Source organism: Hippoglossus hippoglossus, chromosome 13 (genome assembly GCF_009819705.1).
Source record: "Hippoglossus hippoglossus isolate fHipHip1 chromosome 13, fHipHip1.pri, whole genome shotgun sequence".
Taxonomy (NCBI): domain Eukaryota; kingdom Metazoa; phylum Chordata; class Actinopteri; order Pleuronectiformes; family Pleuronectidae; genus Hippoglossus; species Hippoglossus hippoglossus.
The window spans coordinates 10246070-10264894 of NC_047163.1; the positions used below are offsets into that span (position 1 = coordinate 10246070).

The 18825-nt window shown below is 45.0% G+C and overlaps 1 protein-coding gene across 6 annotated transcripts in view; it reads left to right on the plus strand.

The window, feature by feature from the left end:
• schip1 (schwannomin interacting protein 1) overlaps nt 1-18825 on the plus strand; it is a 208244-nt gene that overhangs the window by 166728 nt on the left and 22691 nt on the right. For 4 of the 6 annotated variants that reach the window (XM_034604111.1, XM_034604112.1, XM_034604114.1 and 1 more), the window contains one exon: nt 217-990. In XM_034604111.1, the coding sequence (XP_034460002.1) occupies nt 217-990 (774 nt within the window). Of the gene's footprint in view, nt 1-216; nt 991-5822; nt 6010-13837; nt 14284-18825 lie in introns of those variants that run through there. The other 2 variants (XM_034604116.1, XM_034604117.1) reach the window with 2 other exon arrangements.

The window sequence follows — 18825 nt, forward strand, 5'->3', positions numbered from 1 at the left end:
CCACAACACTGGTGTGACTAATCTAAATCTACACACTTCCCTAAATTCTCTTAAATTTCCATATTTCCTTCCTCCTTCCTGCTCACCATTCACTCTGTCTAACTTAAAATAGTAGAACTCTTTCAAACCCTTATTCTATGTCCCATCCTTTTCTTCACATGCTCCTGTTTCCTGTCCTCAATCTCATTCTGTCTCTCTGTTCTTTTATTGTTTCAGGATTACCGGGAGGATGGCATGGACCTGGGGAGTGATGCGTCCAGTCGATCCAGCTCAGAGTCCAACTCCAACAAGGTTACACCTTGCTCCCCTTCTCTTGACCTGGCCACTTTGGAGGACTACAAATCCTCCCCATCGCTGGACCTGGTCACCTTAGAGGACTATGAGGAGGACGAGGACTACCAAGAGTATAAGAAGAAGGTGATAGAGGAGTGGGAGAGTGAGTATGGAGATGACTACACCTCTCCACCGCCTCCTGGTCAGGAGGAAGGCGGAGGAGGCCTCGTGGAGGTCGACGGCCTTGGCAAAGGCTACAGGAAGACAGTGAACAGTCTCAGCCTCGCCGAAGAATTCCAGGATGTGAAGACCGTCCCACCCCTTCCGGCCCCTGGCGGACACACTGCCACCTCAGTCGCAGCCGTCCCAGAGGAACTGAAACAGAATGGCAATTTGATTTTCCCAAGAAGCAACCAACTCCATTCTCCCGATACGCCAAAGGGGGGCACAGGGACTCCCAAGCCCAGCCGCCGTAGCTCCAGTCAAGGCAGAGGGAGCCGCAGCAGTAGCGGGGGTGGTGGTGGAGGAGGCGGAGGAGGGACTGGGGTACGGATGGGAGGATACAGAGAGGAGGAGGGTGTAGAGGAAGAGCCTCTGCCCACCATGGACTGGGCGGCCCTGGAGAGGCACCTGGCTGGGCTGCAGTGCAGAGAGCAGGAGAATCAGAACCTCAACCACATCCAGAACCACAACATGGGCAAGACCAACTACACCTCGGTGAGTGTGCAAGGATTTCAAGTGTTGTTTCTGCTAGTGGGTATATTTAGATGTTTTTCTGCTTATATGTTTCACACATATATATTTTTAACTCTCCCATGTACTCGTATGCTGCTGTAATCCAGCAGTTATCCATGTCAGATGGACCCTGGAAACATGAGGTTAGGTTAGCTGCAGGAAGAAAGAGGGATTAGTGGGCTAATGTAGCGCTAAGCTATGTGGCCCTACCATTAACCTGACCATCACGGAAGTCTGGGCTCCACAGCTGGAGGGAAGTGGAGGATAACAAGGAAACAGGGATTCAATGCATTTTACTGCAGATTCAAACAGACATCAACAGGAAGTAGAAGCTTTAGATAAGATAAGCTGATGCAAATTGAATACTAGACTTCTACACTCACTGAAATGCAAAAATGTCACATGTCATTGTTATAAGCAGGAGTCATTTTCTGCGCATAATTGTTATGATCTGATGAATGTGGACAGAACTTTCACCGCAACGATTTGTTGCTGACCTTGGAGACTTAAATCTGTGTAAGCTAATTTCTGAAAGTCTGTGAGTTCTTTGCCATGTGGTGTATCCACCAGAAGAGGTCAGTGTTGCATTGACGCTCTGCAGACTGGATGATCGAGGCCTGTGATGCCACACTAGCCGCAGCCCCAGCACTACAGGCTGTTATGATTTAGTTGCAGTGTTGTGACATCACTCAGTCTGAATTACAGTCAGAGCCGCAGCTTGATGGTTTATTGCTGGTGTGTGGGTGCAGAAGGGTGCAGCTTTGAAAATGTTTAGGGGAGAAGCAGGAGATTATTTAAACAGCTACAGTTTCAGTGTAGACTCACAGTTTGGGAGAGGGGTTCCTTTTGATATGCAAGCACCAAGACCTTTTCCTCAGTGCACACAGACAATAGTTGCGGCCAGTGCCATTGTGAGTGTGTTGTGTGTGTTGTGTGTCTTTGTTTGTCCGTCCTGGAGGCCCCCTCTGTGTCCCTGAGGCATGTGAGGAATGCAGCAGGAGAAGTGGGGGAGTGTGGGAGGAAGGAAAGACGGACAAAAAGGACAGGGAGATGGTATCTTTAGGACCCGGCTGCAGTGCAGGGCCACGCGGCTCATGCGTTTGTGTCAATGTCCATTACCTGCTGTCCATCTTAAACAGGAAGGTCACCTCCTGGTTTGCTTTAGTCTGGGGGGGAAAGTCTGCTGCTCTCCGTCTCTCTTTCCTGAGGCAGTGGGATGTGATACAATTGACCTGGGTGGAAGAAAATCTCATGAAAGGGAGTCTCTGTCTCCACATGCAGCCACTATCTCCTCCCTGCACACACACAAGCACAAAAGTCCACACCAATGCTTATCGCCATTTTGACACATTCCTGATCCCTGCTGGTGTTTTACATGTGTGTACATAAAGGAGGACGAAGCCTGGTGTGATAGAAGGAGATTGACCGGTCTTGATGGTGATTGTGCCACTGCCTCCCTGCTGTCTCTGCTATTACATGGCGAGTCAACCCGCAGAAAAAAATGGACCTCGGAGTCCGATTGCCCGGCGTCGATAAGAAATTGGAATTAGCCTTGTAATCCCAGCTGAGCTTAGAGGAGAAGAGATACCCCAGAAAAGACGAGAGACACAAGCTCATATCCTCAACAATCCCACTCGTAAAATCATTTAAGTGCTGCTGCTTCCTCTGTGGATGAATGTCTGTCAGATGGATCATATAAGAGCAATCAATTACCGAACCTCTGATATTTAATTTGACTTTTTGGTTTGTTTAGGTCTCTCTCTGACATTCTACATATTGTAAAATAGGACAATGGCAGTATTGACCTGCTGCTAAACCACTGACAAGAGCATAAAAGCAGTCAAGTGGCAATTTTAAGGCTATTTCCCAAAAGACATTTCCCAGAGTTTCTTAATTCGCAAATTTGCAGGACTTAGCAGACACCCTGGAGAGAAGGAGGCTGGTGCTTTTAAAAGGTTGTTAAATATTTAGACATCCACTCAGGTGGGACCACCACCACCACCGAGCTGGCGCATGTGCTCATGTATAGAGGGGTCTGTCTGAATAGGATGTTGATGGGGTCCAGTGGGACGGAGATATTCAGGCTTCAGTGGAATTTCAAAAGCATCTGTGCTTAGAAAGACAGACACTAAGACTGAGTAAATAATCCGTAGCTGTGCCTGGAGGCTGAATGGGATTGTTTTCCATAGCTGCAGATTCTTTCTTGTATATAAGAAATGTAAAAAGGTTTATATCAGTAAAATCTGTGGTTCAGCAAACACACTATGTGCATCAAACAGGATCCACACAGTCATTCAGCATTCTTGGCTGTCCTGTTCACATCTTTATGGCGATGGCCAAAGTTCCCTTTGCTTATCTAATCCAAGGTTAAATTATGATATAGATTTTGAATTATTATCTCCTCCAAGAAGGTTATGTCTTCACCCATGTCCATTTGTGTGTTGGTTGGTTGGTTGGTCTGTTTGTGTGTTTGTAATCAAGATTACGCAAAAACTACAGGATGGATTACAATGAAACTTTCTGGCTCAGGGAAGAACCCATTTAGTTTTGGTGCGTATCCAGATTAGAGGGCGGATCCAGAAATGTTGTCATTTTTGATGTACAGAAGGCAGATTGTACTGTGTCCATGGAAAGCTTCATTTATCCTGTATGTTGCTTCGTCATCAACTCAGTTCTGTATTAATGAAGTAGTCATGTTGTTGCAGGTGTGTTTAGTCAGGGTGTGGTGTCAGGCCGCTGTAATCTCAGCGTCTGCCTGCAGGCTGTGGGCGTGGGTTCAGGAGGATGCATTGAGGAAGAGGGCTGAGCTGACCTGTTTGTAATTTGATTCTAATGAACTCCGGTGGCGCGTGGCAGATTGGGGCCCACAGGGACCTCAAGCACACTGGCCCCTAACCTTCCGTTGAGCTGCGCACCAGTGAAAGGTAAACAATAATATTATTCTTCAGTGGCAGACCCGAGGGGGAAAAGGCAGCGAGGAATGGGTGGGTCAGTCTTGATGTATGCCTCCGAAATGCACCTGTGTGGTGGTGGGGCATATTGGAAAATAATTAAATCTATGCCTAAAGGCTACGTCTTTTCCAATCTGAGAGTGCACACACCCAGACTTACTCACACAATTTAAAAACCCCCCCAGGGGAAAACTGTGCTTATAAAGACAGGGCCTGTGTTGAGACCTGCAATATCAGGGAAGAGCTGTCTGTGTGTGTAGGTGTGTGTGTGTAGGTGTGTGTGTGTGTCACTCACATCTACACACACACCTCTGGGTGCATCATTTCCTGGAGACTTTCCATAACCCTAACCCTAACTGTAACCACCACTTGCCTAACTTTGTCTAACCGTGACCCGAATCTCTAAAAACTGAATCTGAAGGTGAATGTACAGAATCTGTAGGTGAGGAGCAGGCGTTTGGGTCCGGAAGCTTTAAGGTTTCTATTTCTTACTTGACCAATCACGTTTGAGCAGGTTTTGGTTGCCTGCAGGTAAACAGTCCGAGAGCAAAAGAGGCGGAACACATTGACCGAACTGCCTTCATATGCAGATAGCTGTTTGAAGATATCAGCCAAAATGCCATCTGGACTGAAAACACCTAGAAAAACTGTCACTGTTTGTGTTTTGTGGAGAAAAGTTTGACTCGTGTGATAAAAGAAACTATAGTCGAACAGTGTACGGCAAACAGTTTCTACTGCATTTAATCTGACTACATTTTTTATCTGGCTCTTGGGCGTGTTCCCCAACTTTATCTAAATACGACACATAATTGCTATAATTGTATTCTAACTAGGTGGTAATGGATCATTACATATGGCATAAATAACTACATAACTTACATTACATATAAGATTATAAATTGCCAAAAGTCCATTTGTCAACTTCAAAAGACTATAATCTCTGAATTGTTAAGACCGATGTGACAGTTTACCTGTTTCCAGCAGTCAGTGGAAGTAACATGTTGACGAACATCTACTTAATAGGAACCCTAATGTGCAGCGCTCTGCCCCAGAAAAGCACTCGAGGGCTTCGGAAAATAAAAGGATGAGAAAGAGAGGAGAGAAACAGAGAGGTTAGAGAAAAGAGCAGTTTCTCTGAAGCTCTCTCCCTCTCTTTCCCTCCACTCTGTGCTCTGTGATTATGTAGGAGTTCAGTAGTTGAACTGTGCACGGCACCCTCCACTAATGACCAAACCACTGGCTTCACCCACTACTCAGACTGTGCCACGTAGAGAGAGCGAGGGCGAGGGAAGGAGAGGGAAGAAATTGCAGGGTTGGCCTGTGGTTGTAGTGGATATAAGGCAGAAACAATGAATGTCGAGTAGTAACACTCGAGTTAGGTGGTGAATGGGGAAAAGAAAAGCAGACAGGGCCTGAAAGGAGAGATAGCTGGATTGAAAAGGATTGGTCTGAGGAGGAGGAGGAGGAGGAGGAGGAGGTGCTATGAGGAATGTGGGGTCAGGGTTTGAAGTGGAGGAACTAGTGGAAAGACAAAATGGGAGGAAAGCTGGAGGAGAAATGTATGTGGGTAGTAAGTGGGAGGAGGCTTCAGAAACAGGGGGCCTGGCTTTAACCAGGTGTGTAACGTATGTGGTGTCTGGTTCAGCCCCTAAGGCTCAACCACAGCTCCTTGTGTGTCTATGTGTGTGTGTCTGTCTGTGTGTGTGTGTGTTTTTGTGTGTGAGAGTGTGTATCTATGTACTGATACCAGCTGAAACACGCCCGGCCCGCTGCTCGCCAAAGCTCATGCACACTCTCCTCACTCAGACTGACTGCACTGGCTCTGCCTCCGAGTCAAACACATATCTGGCACACACACACACACACACATGCCCACCCTCGCACCATCACCTCACTAAATCACAGGATATCTTTTTCTGCTCATGGTATCCTGACAGTCTGCCGGTGCTGGTAGATGTTCTTTTTCCTTCTCTTTTTTTTTTATCAGTGGAGTATTTTTCAGCTCAGCTTAACCTTGGATTCCTCACAGCAAGCCGGGCACTTTAGTCAGGTAAAGTTGAACACGACTTTAACACAAATAGGAAACTTGGGGCTTTCTGTTTATGTACATGTGACGTGGCTGTAGACGAAACAAAGTTCAGGTTCCAAGTAGTGATTAAAAGACACAACATTCCTCTGCTGTGACATGTCGTCTGTTGAATCTTTTTCTGCATGTAACAGAAAAGTTGTGAAGAACGGGGCATAAAGTAGAGCCAGCTGCACATCTGTCTGTGCATCTCAGTTTCCTCGCAGATGTGTTGTGTGTGACCCTTTAACAAAGAGCAGGTCCGTGCTGGCAGGACTCTGACCATATGAGGGTTGCTGCTCGGTAGCACTTTGTTTTCTCCCTTTCTGGCAAAGACAGAATATAGTCAAATATGCAGTGCATTTGCACGTGAGTTCTGTTTTAAATAAGCAAAGCTTTGTGCTGTTCTCCTGTTTTCAGTGTTCCTTTTACCTTGAGGTGCATAAAAAGGTTTGTGTGACGACAAAGGCAAACTGATCAAAAGCTTAGGATGCCGCGTTTCATCTCAGGTTTTCTGTTAGAAAGACTACAACTGACTTTCGACATTCATCACGTGCACCTGCATGGAGGAAACCCTGCACACTGCAAAATGCTGTACAGAGAAAACAAAGCAGAATATCTCTTCACAGGGTCTGGTTACATGTACTCGGTAGACAAATTGAGAGAGAATCTGATCATTTGATACTGTAAAGCTCTGCTCCGGGACTGGCACTGTGAGTCTTCTTGTGGAAGTAAAAAGCCCAAACTGAAACAAACGACCATAAATGGGTGAAATCACAAGAGTGAATATTCAGTAAACTCTCTTCAATGGGCCTAATATGACAGGCAGCTGACTGTCAGCTTTATAGGCCTCAAAGATATATGTGGTGTTGGTTGTTGAAGTGGTTTTATCACTGAGGAGCCCAGCATTGACCCCCATGGCTTTCAAAAGTGAAGTCAGCTTAACAACTAAACAGCTTGGATACATCATGTTTTATCTGGAGATGCTGGAATGCACCTGCACACAAATCAAAACTTTTGCTGCTTAGATTGACCTGCTGGATAGTGGGTGTAACAAAATGTGCAAAACATACAACGTGTCATTAAGTTCAAGACGACCTGAACAGGGGTGGTGCAGTCTAAACGGCTCTTATCTGGAGTCAAAGTACATTTTAATCTGTTGCCCGATAACCTCTCCTTGTCAGACAAACCTATATGAGCTGATGAGTAATAATGACTCTATATGAGCTGATGAGTAATAATGACTCTATATGAACTCACAAGATCCCCATCTGGCAGAGTTAGGAAGATGGTCACTGAGAATTTCACCTACTTCAGTGTGTTGGATCATCTAGAGAGTGATGTCACCCTGCAGGCAAGCCAATGTAAACCAGATGGAGGCACTGTTGTGACTGGATGATAAAGTGATGATAATGGTTTAGGTGTAAACGTCCGGTTGATCATACAAAGACTCACACAAACGCACCTTCCTCTGATTCATTCCACCATGATTCACCAAGGTCTGAGGAAGGTTGATAAAATGCTCAAACTCCTCTTTTAGCGTGTGTTCAATGTAATATCTCTTTTACACCACAAGTACCAGGTATACACAGGTTTGTTATATGCAGGTAAACCTGATAAAGAAAAGGCGATTGACTTCTTTCCCATTGTTAGTAGAAGATCTTGCCTTTCTTTTTTTACTACGGTGAGTCATGGCTCCCCAGAGGCGGATCCAGGGTGTGGGCCAGGGGGGCACTTGCCCCAGTTGAAATCTGATTGGCCCCTGAAGTGCCCCTGTCCTGTCAGTAGTCATTTAAAAAACAAGTACAAATTTGATAGATAGATAGATAGATAGATAGATAGATAGATAGATAGATAGATAGATAGATAGATAGATAGATAGATAGATAGATAGATAGATAGATAGATAGATAGATAAAGTACACAATATGCCAAATATATCCAATGATGTGTGGCTTTGCTCAAACAGAGAGTGAATACGGATTGTCTCCATTCCCCTTGCAGACAAAATCCAGATGTTAGTGAGTGTTCATGTGTTTTAAGACCATTGGAAAAGGGGGCTTAAGTCATCTTAGGCTCATACCAACTTATTTCGCAAATCTCTGCTTTCTTCCACTCCTTTTCTTTTCTTCTCTCCTTGTTCCCTCTCTTCCAGACGTCCCCCGTCCTTCACTACCATTCCCTCTCCTGTTCCCTGATAATTGTCCTCTTCCTCAAGCTGTCAGGAAGCATTATAGCCTAATGTTCTCCCACAGCCAAAATACAGCAGGACACCATTTCACCCCCCCTCTGCCTGTTTCCCCCCTCTCCACCCTATGAAAACTATCAAAGAGGGGCACAGGCTGTGAGTGGCAGAGCGTGCTGTGGGGGAAATGGGGATTTATGTAGCAGCGAGGAGACAGCTTCTAATGTTATAGCTTTGTGTCAGTCCTTATACTGCACAGTCACTACGGAGCACAGCCAAATACACACACACACAAACACTCAGTTGCTCGCAAGCCGGTTTTATAAGTAATGGGGCCGGAGGAGATAAAAAAAACAAGGTTTATTGCGAGACGGCAACAAAAAGAAGAGAGAGGTGGATATTGAAAATGAGAGACAGGAGAGGGTTTATGTTTTCCAAGCAGTGAAGGATTTTTTAAACTCCTATCCATCATCCTGCAGGAGAACTAAAGGCAGACACACAGACTGCGGCCTGTGTGTGTGTGTGTGTGTGTGTGTGTGTGTGTGTGTGTGTGTGTGTGTGTGTGTGTGTGTGTGTGTGTGTGTGTGTGTGTGTGTGTGTGTGTGTGTGTGTGTGTGTGTGTGTGTGTGGTGTGTTTGCTTTGACATGGGTGTTCATTTGTGTGGAGCTGAAACCTGAAACACTGTTATTCTCTGTACCTAATTATAGATGGTGTGTGTGTGTGTGTGTGTGTGTGTGTGTGTGTGTGTGTGTGTGTGTGTGTGTGTGTGTGTGTGTGTGTGTGTGTGTGTGTGTGTGTGTGTGTGTGTGTTGGACTGGTGTGAACCTATAGTCTGTCTAATAATACACGGCATATTTATATCATATCCACGCACCCACACAAATCCCAGAAAACCAAGAGTATTTTTGTCTCAGTGTCTCAGACAGACTCAGTGTTATCTAAGCTGTGTGTGTGTGTTTGTGTGTGTGTGTGTGTGTGTGTGTGTGTGTGTGTGTGTGTGTGTGTGTGTGTGTGTGTGTGTGTGTGTGTGTGTGTGTGTGTGTGTGTGTGTGTGTGTGCGCATACATGTGTGCATGACAGACCAAGAGAGAGACTTGTGCCAGGTCATGCAGAGCTTCATCTGTTGCTATCGAGAACAGAACACATTTTTCACAAACCCACAACACAGGGCTGCAAGTAATGATCCTTTTCTTGATCACTTATAATCTAAAATATCCAAAAATAGAGAAAGGGGCCTGTTTCAATTTCCTTTGGAAGGAGATGACATCTTAATATTGCTTATCTTGTCTAATCAACAGTTCAAATCACCCAAAAATAAGACAAACGAAAGCAATAAATAATCAAATCTGAGGGACTCACATCGGGGAGTGTTTGCTTTTTTCCGTATAAATTATTAGTGTTGAAATTATGAATAAAAGATCTTGTTAATATCAGCTCCTCACGATTCACTGTGGCTCACTCCACTGTTTCATAATGGACTGTGATATTGCACAAGTGTAATTGCTTGTCAGTTAGTTATTTAATCAGTTGGTATACACATTCGCTGGGACACATGCTCAGTCTTTCCACCACCAACTGTAGCCGTAAAGTCCTCATTAGAACAACCCTCTGGTGGCTGATCATAAGAACGAGCACGCCCACACACACACACACACACACACACACACACACACACACACACACACACACACACACACACACACACACACACACACAGACACACACACACACACGCATGCTTTAACTCCCAGGCCTTCCACATCAGTTCCTCGCTGTCAGGGCGAGCTCATTACTGCCAGAATCCAGCCCTCACACTGAGCCAACCTGCTTCGCTATGCAGTGTTTTTACGGCGGCACAAAATGTCAGGTCGCTAAAAGCATCTGTGCTCCCCTTTTTCCTGCTGAGACGGGAGAGGGCGGCAGGAAAAGAGAAAGAGACGATGTGTGTGTGGGGGGGGGGGGGGGGGGGGGGGGGGGGGGAATGGAGAGATGTTGTGAAAAGAAAGCAAATGTAGTTGCACTGAAAGGCCAGAGAGAGAGAGAGGAGGGGTATATGGTTCACAGGCTGAAAGGAGAGAGTGCGAGCTGTTAGTCGGCGGCAGGGAGGAGGCGTCACAGAATGGCTGGGATTCATCTCTTTTCCATGAGCTGCTCCAGGACATTATTTACCACCTACAGTATCATTTGCAGCTCTCTCTGTCTGTAACCCACTAGTTACAAGAGAGTGAATCACCATGTTAATCACTGTATTGTCAGTGACATATGATTGGGTAGCCATCATTTCAGTTTACACTATAAATACTGTTTGCCCACATAGCAGAACTAAAATGACATAGTAGCAGCACATTCTCCTACTAATAAATGACTTACTACAGCTGAAATTTATTATTAGAATAAGCTTCCTGCTGTCGCCCATTTTAGCATAAAGCCACAGTTTGCAGAAGTCCACTTATGTTTTAGCAGTGGAGGAGGAAGAACTCACTCATTTTACCCAAGTAAAAGTTCAAATAAATAGACAAAATGTACTCTAGTAAAAGTAACAGTACCACATTAATATTTCTACTTGAGTAAAAGTAAGTAACGCGTATGACAACAGACAACCGTGCGGCGCCGCTTTTCCGTGGAACAATTGCAGCCACTGAAAATTACCTGAAAATGAATCTACTTAAGTCAAATTCAGATTCCTGAAAAACTAAAGTACTCTAAGTGAATGTACTTTTTGCTCTATTAGTTCCTGGATCCATCCTATCTGCACCACCCAGCTCACAGGAACATATCATAATGTAGCCATCTGTGTAGGAGGCTAACTTGTTCTCTGCCTGTTTGTCTGTCTCAGTTAACAGTCTTTGTTTTGAATTGTCGTTGTGCTGATATAGGCCACTTACATAATCAGAGTTGATGTGCTTGCTGTGTCTGTTTTTCTGAGCTGTTAAAAGCGGCGCACACACATGTAATTTGAGAATCGGGGGCTACACACTGTTCAATCTGGGTATTGTCAGTTATTGTTTTATTTTTCTGGAGAGGATAAAGAAGTGCCGTCTCTCTCTCGGTCTCCACCTGTGCTGTGACTCAGATTGTAACCTTGACAACCATGTGAAGGTCAGCAGGGGGGTGCCTTCAGACTTGACTGCTGCCATGGTGATAGTGGGGAGGAAAGGGGGATAGCTGCAGCTTCTTTTATCAAAGCGTTGCTCACAGATGTAGGACATCAAAGTTTTTTTTTGCTCCTGTGTATGTGTACGCATGTGCACTGAGTGAGAGTGAACTCAATACGATGCATTTGTATTCAGAATGGAGAAGCATCAGGCTTTAGTGAGCTTGAAGTTGAAAAGGTCTTAAAACTGGATCTACATCAGATCAATGGCTCATTAACACGTATTGGCCTCAATTTTAATGGTCCTCACTCGTGTAGACTACCAGGCCAAGGTAAACTAAAAACACCTACTTTATCTGAGGTATACTGGCTGCAGCCAATTGTACGAATGGCCTAAATGAGTTTTCTCCCTCATAGAGGAGTTTAGACATCTGTGGGAAGCTCCCAGTAGAACCGCTGCTCCTTCACGTCCAAAGTGGACAGTTGAGATGGACTTCAGTCCCTAACCAATCTGGCCCGGGAAGGGATCTGCCAGGAAGAGCTGGAAAACGCGACCTGATCTCAGAAAAGCAGAAGACAATGAATGGAAGGATGACATTTGTGTTCACACAAAAATTAAGGAAAGAAGTTATGTTTTAAATGAAAATACAAGTTCAAACTCTGTTGACTTTCCCACCTCCACACATCCGACCAATGACTGCATGAAGTGGTCGGTTTGTCGGATTATTGGGTTTGGAAGACAGATGTGGGGGACAACCACTTCATCTGAATTATACAAACACCCTAACAGACACTAAATCTGAGTCTATGCATGGCTCCAGATCTAAGAGTCTCCATATCCGGTTGCTGTTGGTGGGATCAGCATGGGATTGGGCTGTATTCCATCCTAAATCCACAACATATGCCCTAATTCTGTGTTTTTCTAAGACATCGTTGATCATTATAGAAAGTTCTCAGATTCATAGCAATAAAACCTTATTTTACCGAATACAGTCATTACGGTTTAATGGATAATCTATTAGCAATTAGGATCCCTTGACTTTCTATATCTTTGACTCTTTTTTATCGGCTATTTCTAGCTTGGCTTTACTGCCTCCTTCTTATGCCTGTAATCTCAGCATAAGAATAAGCCCCAGTTGCTTTGCTTTCACTGAAAGGAAAACCAGTTTATCACAGCTCAGTGTCATGCACAGATAATTATATCCATGGTTAGAGTGACAGCATGGGCAATGTTCCAGTCTGCCCCAGCCTGGCCCCACATAGAGGACCAAACCAGAGCCAGCGATGTGCGGGTTGAGCGGGGGAGATCAGAGCGGGGAGTTCATCGATCCACTTCCAGCTCATTAAACCCAAGAGTGGTCTTATCGGGGAAAGCAGCGTCACCCAACAGCGATCAATATCAGATAGAGAGATTTGGCCTGAGAGGAGGAATGAGATAACACAAGCTATAGCTGCTTTACCAAAATAAGAAACGACGAAAAATGAAAGCTGGAACAGATGTATGAGATAACGGCATCTGGATGTCACATCGTCCACGTTCTTGTGCAGAATCTGTTTCACGGCTTGAATCAGGAGGAAAATGGGGACTTGTCAAAACGCAGTACAGACACTAAAAGATGAAAAAAACTAAAACCTATGCAGCACACACTGGTTAAATTATTATTCAATTAATTGAATGAATGAATATTAGAAAAATAGATAAAATTATGACGATAATGATTATTGAAGACTTTTGTTAAGAAATAGTGTCAATCGCTCTCAGTTTGTAACGTTTACAATAATATAAACATGGAAACAAATAAAAACAAAGTCATAATAAAATAATAAAAACACTAAATGTGAGAGAAATCTTTGCATGACCACCCATAGAAATGATAAAACCTAGAATAAGGTAAAATCAAGAAATGCAGTAGGAGAAAAGTGAATTTGCCTGCCTCATTGTGATGTATTTGGTCTTGGATTGTTCGTTGGACAAAACAAGGACTTCAGGACAGATGTTTACATCTCAGCGAGATCAGAAAGAACGGACAGAACAGGAAACAAAGAGATTTCTCACAGAAATGAGTCAGGAGAGAGATTGGAGAAGGGAACGATTAACTGAGTAGGTTTGCCTGCATTCGGATTACAGAGCGGCCATCTGCCACTATGGGATTATAATCTGACAAAGACCAAACTCTAAACAAACAGTTTAAATTTCTGCTAAAAACACATTCAATGTTTGATACCAGCCATGTTTTAGCTTTTAGAGTTTTACAGTGTTGCGGCATCCTGTCTCTGACCATTCATGCAGCACCGATAGAGATTAAGATAAAGATGAAGGTATGAAAGTCATTCCTCCGCCCTTCTCCCTCCCCGCTCTGTCTGGCATGACTCCATCCGAAACAGCAGATTGACATCTCGACCCTGACCCACACTGCCCACACGCTCTCTCTCCATCCCTCCCTCCTGTTTCCACCATCCCCTCTCCCCTACTGGCCGACTCTGCACACACTCAGCCCGACAGCTCCTCCCCCTCTTCAGCCAGAACCAGACGGAGAAAGGCGCGCGGGAGTGTACTCTGCGTTTCACCGCTCCACCTCCCTCCCCTCTCTGCTTCTCTCTCTCTCTCGTTCTCACACCCCTCCTCCAGTCTATCACTGCCCTCCCTCTTTTCAGCTTTGGGGAAGCAGAGATCGAACCCTGCCTTTTCAGACAGAACGCAAAACAGGCAGGAAAAGATAGATTTTAAAAAGTAGAGAGCAGATGAAGGAGTGAACTGACTGGAGAGACAAGCAGGAGAACTGATTTATAGTTTGGATCAGGGATTAGAGTGGTGGGATTCCCCCCCCCCTTCCTCGCCTCCTCTCCTCTCGTCACTGCTGGAATACCACCGCAGGGCTGGGAATCTTCTCTCAGTCCCACTTCTGTTCCCCCCAGCTCAGCCAGCTCAGCTGTAGGATGCTGTGAAGGATGGTCCACCAGGAAAACTGTTCTTACAAGGTACTTCTCAGAGATGAAGGACAAACAACATGTTGCATAGTCTAATTATTTATTTGGCATTTTTTACAAGCACTGAAGCTGATTTCCCTGCTGTTACTCTGCTGTTTGTGTGATTATCATGTTTTATTTCTGTCATTCAGTTTATCGTGAGTCCTTGAGCATCAAGTTGAAACTAGGTTGTGTTATGGCCGAGCCTCGGACTTCTGTCTCCTATGTGATTGTGCTGTGAATCGGTTGCTAAGAGAGCACTTGACTCAAGGGAGTAATGTCCTACGTCCTCCTCCTCCTCCTCCTCCTCATCCACCTTCATCAATCCATGTCAAGGAGGCATGAGTCGTGTCACCACTGAACAGTGTGTGTCTACAAATGTATTTCAGGCTGTGAGTTTCCTGCTGAGGAGGCATCTTATTCAGTTTACGTTGGAAGAGAATTTGAATGGCTGCTTGCAGGGCTGTGTATATGTGTGTGTTGACGAGTGTGTCGTTCTTGTGGGACATGCGACAGCAGCGTCCCACTTTATCTAACGAGGAATAGGGAGTAATGAGGCAGTCGTGATTAAAAAGAAAGCGAGAGCAACACAGCTGTACATCTGCTCTTCTTATAACCTGCTCCGCCAAGGGAGGAAAGTCTGCAATGCAGTGGAGATGGAGAGTGATGGGGGGGGGGGGAAAGCAGGGGAGGTGGATGAAAGGCAAACTGATATGAGCTGAATATGTCGGGGGAGGCATTGAGGGGGAAGGATGGAGCTTCTTTGATGGAGGGAGGAGAGAAAGTGTTGAAGCGATGGGAGAACTGCATGAAAAGCTGCAGAGGAAGTGATGAGAAGGAAACATGGGAGTTCTGGAGAGATGGAATGGCCTTGTGGGCGTACTTAACGTGTCGCATCAACATGCAACATGAAACCTGAGAGTTTTATTTTTAACCTTCAACCGTTAAATCTACTTTTGGGCTTAAATGGAGTCACATTTTGGGTACATGCACGAGAAAATGTGTGTGTGCATATGTGTTTCTGTTTTCCTCAGCTGGATTTCAAATTAGGTGACTGACTTTCTGGAATTTTAAACATTTACAAACAACGATTTCTTATCAATTCCGTGCACACCCTCGTAATTCTTGAGATTAGGTTTTGAGAAACTATAAATTCCCCTGAGGTCGGCTCTGATCTGGAATTTCAGCTGTCGGAAACCCGAAGAATGAAGGAGAATTTAGCAAAACCTCTGTGCCAATCCTGCAAGTTCCACATATTTGTATTTGCATGTCAGGGTGGTGGATTTGTGCTTGTGTGAATGAGGGAGTAGTTGTGTAACAGGATAAGGATTTCCTGCCATGTTCTAGGGGTAGATAAAATCTAGATGGGGCGACAGCAGAGAAATGGCAGGATGAGGAGGGGGAGAGAGAAGCCGATAAGCTGAGGAAAGTGACGCCGAAGGGGCAACTGGAGACGGAGATGAAGCAGAAGCAGGAAAACCAAAGCATGAGGTTGAGAAACAAGGAGAAAGAGAAAAGCGGGCGTACAGCTTTCTGAGGCAGCTGAGATGATACGTGAGAATGGAAGAATCGGCCTCCGCTTACTAAAGGCGATGAAAACAAAAGTATATGTTCATAAAATTGCTCAATTAAAAAGCATGACATGGCTCTAACACGAGGGATGTACCAGAAATGAAAGATGGAACGAATAACAGAAAAGGATGAGAGCGTTAAGCGGAACAGAGGGTTCAGCCTCTGATAACAGCAACTCTCCAGGGGCCCCTCAATTAGACTGGTAACCTGGCAACCGGCAGGCAGACAGCGCCCCTCACACGCAAATAACACACACACACACACACACACATATGCACACACCAAAGGATGGAAAGAAGCAAAGGGCAATGGGGGAAAGAAGAGAGGAGAGGGAGCGAGTGAGTGAGGGGTTTAATGAGGGAATGAAATGGACAAGGAGTGCGAAGATTAAGTGGAAAACGAGCGGGGTGTTGTCCCTGTGTCTCGGTGTGTCTCCTGGGACAGACCATGTCTTGGGGTGTATCTGCGTTGTTGTTTTCTGCCGCTCTAGTTAAGGTGTGGTCTGTCTGGCCTTGGCTTTTGATGGTTCAAAGCAAAGTAGAGGAGAAATGACAGAAGACTGGAGGGGAAAGCATCGCTCCCTTGTTCCTCCCACAATGTTTGAAGCAGGCTTTCATCTAATGTAAGAATCCATTGGCCAATTAAATCACACGCTGACCTGCGGAAAAAGCTATAATTCAACCAATTGACCCACAGTTAACCGAAACCACCTATCGATTTAAACCCTGTCGGTTTTGCAAATTAACCAAGAAGCCAAAAAGAGCATACAAAGTCAACAAGAATAACCAATCGTCCGCTGAGCCCGTCTCCTTCGCCGTGATGCTCGCTCTTCATTTCGTTGAGTGCTTAAGTGAGCTCCAAGCACGCTGTTCCTCCGCGTGTTTACTGGAGGCATCGTATGTCATCCTGTTTTCAGATTCTCATGTAAATCTATAAATCTCGTGCTGCCGTATTGCTGTCGGACAAAGAGGATGAAGAAGGGTGATGGGGAGATTTATCAGCTCGGCCCCAGAGCGTCATCTCCGGCCGTACGTAAACTGTCAGCTTGCCAAGGCCTGCGACCGCTGAATGAATCCCGGTTCCTGTCACGCACAGAATTTGTGTGGAGTAAGTGGGGTCGGAAAAGTGGTCTTAGACTTGCGGACCCCACTGTACTTGACTGTGTGTTGTGCATATGCGCCTACAAGCATTTTGTTCCACGCTTGACTGGAGAAGGGTGAAGAAGAGCTCCAGTGTCTGTGTAACAGTATATGAGGTGTGGCCTGATGAATAATGAATGAGGAGCAGCAGTACAGTAGATGTGTCTGATGGATCGTGCTAGAATGAGAGAGTTAATCGATGAAGGCTGAATAATAAAACCACAATGTGGGATTGCAGACAATAGGAACGCCTCTAGTTTGCCAGGACATAGTTCTAACACCAAACATGCCCAATCTGCAGCTCCTACCTTACAAACACATAAACATGAGATCGATATCAGTCTTTTCATTTCACTCTAATACTAGAATACCAGTCCCCTTAATTTCCGGATCAAACTTTAACAGGTTCTTCCTGACTCATACCACATCCTTTCACCAAGTTGTGTGGTAATCGTCATGTAATTTTTGTGTATTCGTGCTTACAACCAACCAACAAACTGTGACTGGGGTGATAATAATCTCCATTTTACCAAAAATTTTTAGCCTTTGAACCAGTTACACTGTAATTAACAAACAGAGACAACACGAGAGAGGACATTATATTTTAGAAAATATCTTTCTCCAACGAACATCGAGGCAAATGTGATCCTTTTGCTTTACATATATTTTAGGTCATATTTTGGCCGGCTGTGTTAATCTATGTCGGGAGGAACGTTGGATGTGGAAACAGGAGGATTTTTTGTCTCAGCACACACCCAAATAAAACGAGACAGAACTGCAGTTTCCACATTAACTGCGGTTTTTAAAGTTATAGGACTGTAACTGGTTTGTGTATCGCCCCAGCAATCCTCCTGTTTTCATTTTACACAAGCGTATACACTTTTTTTTATTCGATACAATTTGTCAGAGACTTCAGCTCCGTCCAACACTGGCCTCTGTGTGAGTCGGTGGACTTCCCGATGGGCCGCCCTGTGCTCCTCTAGCAGACCAATTTGTTTGGAACACAGAGCCATCGCCATGGAGAAATTCTCACCACGTTGCTATGGCAGCAGCCCCCTTTTCTTTTCCTCCTCTTTCCAAAATAAGATCTCCCAACATTCCCTGCATATGTGTCAGTAAACGTGCTGTGGTTGGACAGTATCACACAAGCACGCACACATGCAAGTTAAAGTATAATGTGATTGTTTGCAGAGATTGAATGTACAAACAAACATGGAGTGGGTGTCATAAAAAAGAGCGAGTGCATCATGAGTGTAGGTGAGTTCGTATCAATATGCTCATGCGCAAACACACACACACACAAACACACACAGACACACACACACACACACACAGCGCCATTGGCCTTGGATCCGAGGCTTACAGGAGGTGCCAGGAACCTTCTCTCCCACAGTCACCCTCTGTTCACTTGGAACAATAAGCCATTCTGTGTGTGTGTGTGTGTCTCTCTCACACACTCGCTCACTCAGCTGACCCCACAGTCAAGCCACCACACCGACCTGTGTGTGTGTCTATGTGTATACCCGTTTGTGACCTCATGGGGACCAAAGCCTGGTCCTAATGAAGCGAATCATCAATCAATCATTCTAATTACCAGATTAAGGTTAAAAGAAGAGAAGATTGTAATTATAGTTAAGTGAAGGTTAGGTATGAATTGGTCATGGTTAGGGTCCAAGTAAAATTAGGTCCACAATGAATGGAGGTCAAAACAAAAACCTAATATGGGTAGCTGCTTAAACCTGTGTGTGTGTTTTAGCGTGAGTGTGTGCGTGTGTGTTTATTTGTGTGTGTGTGTGTGTGTGTGTGTGTGTGTGTGTGTGTGTGTGTGTGTGTGTGTGTGTGT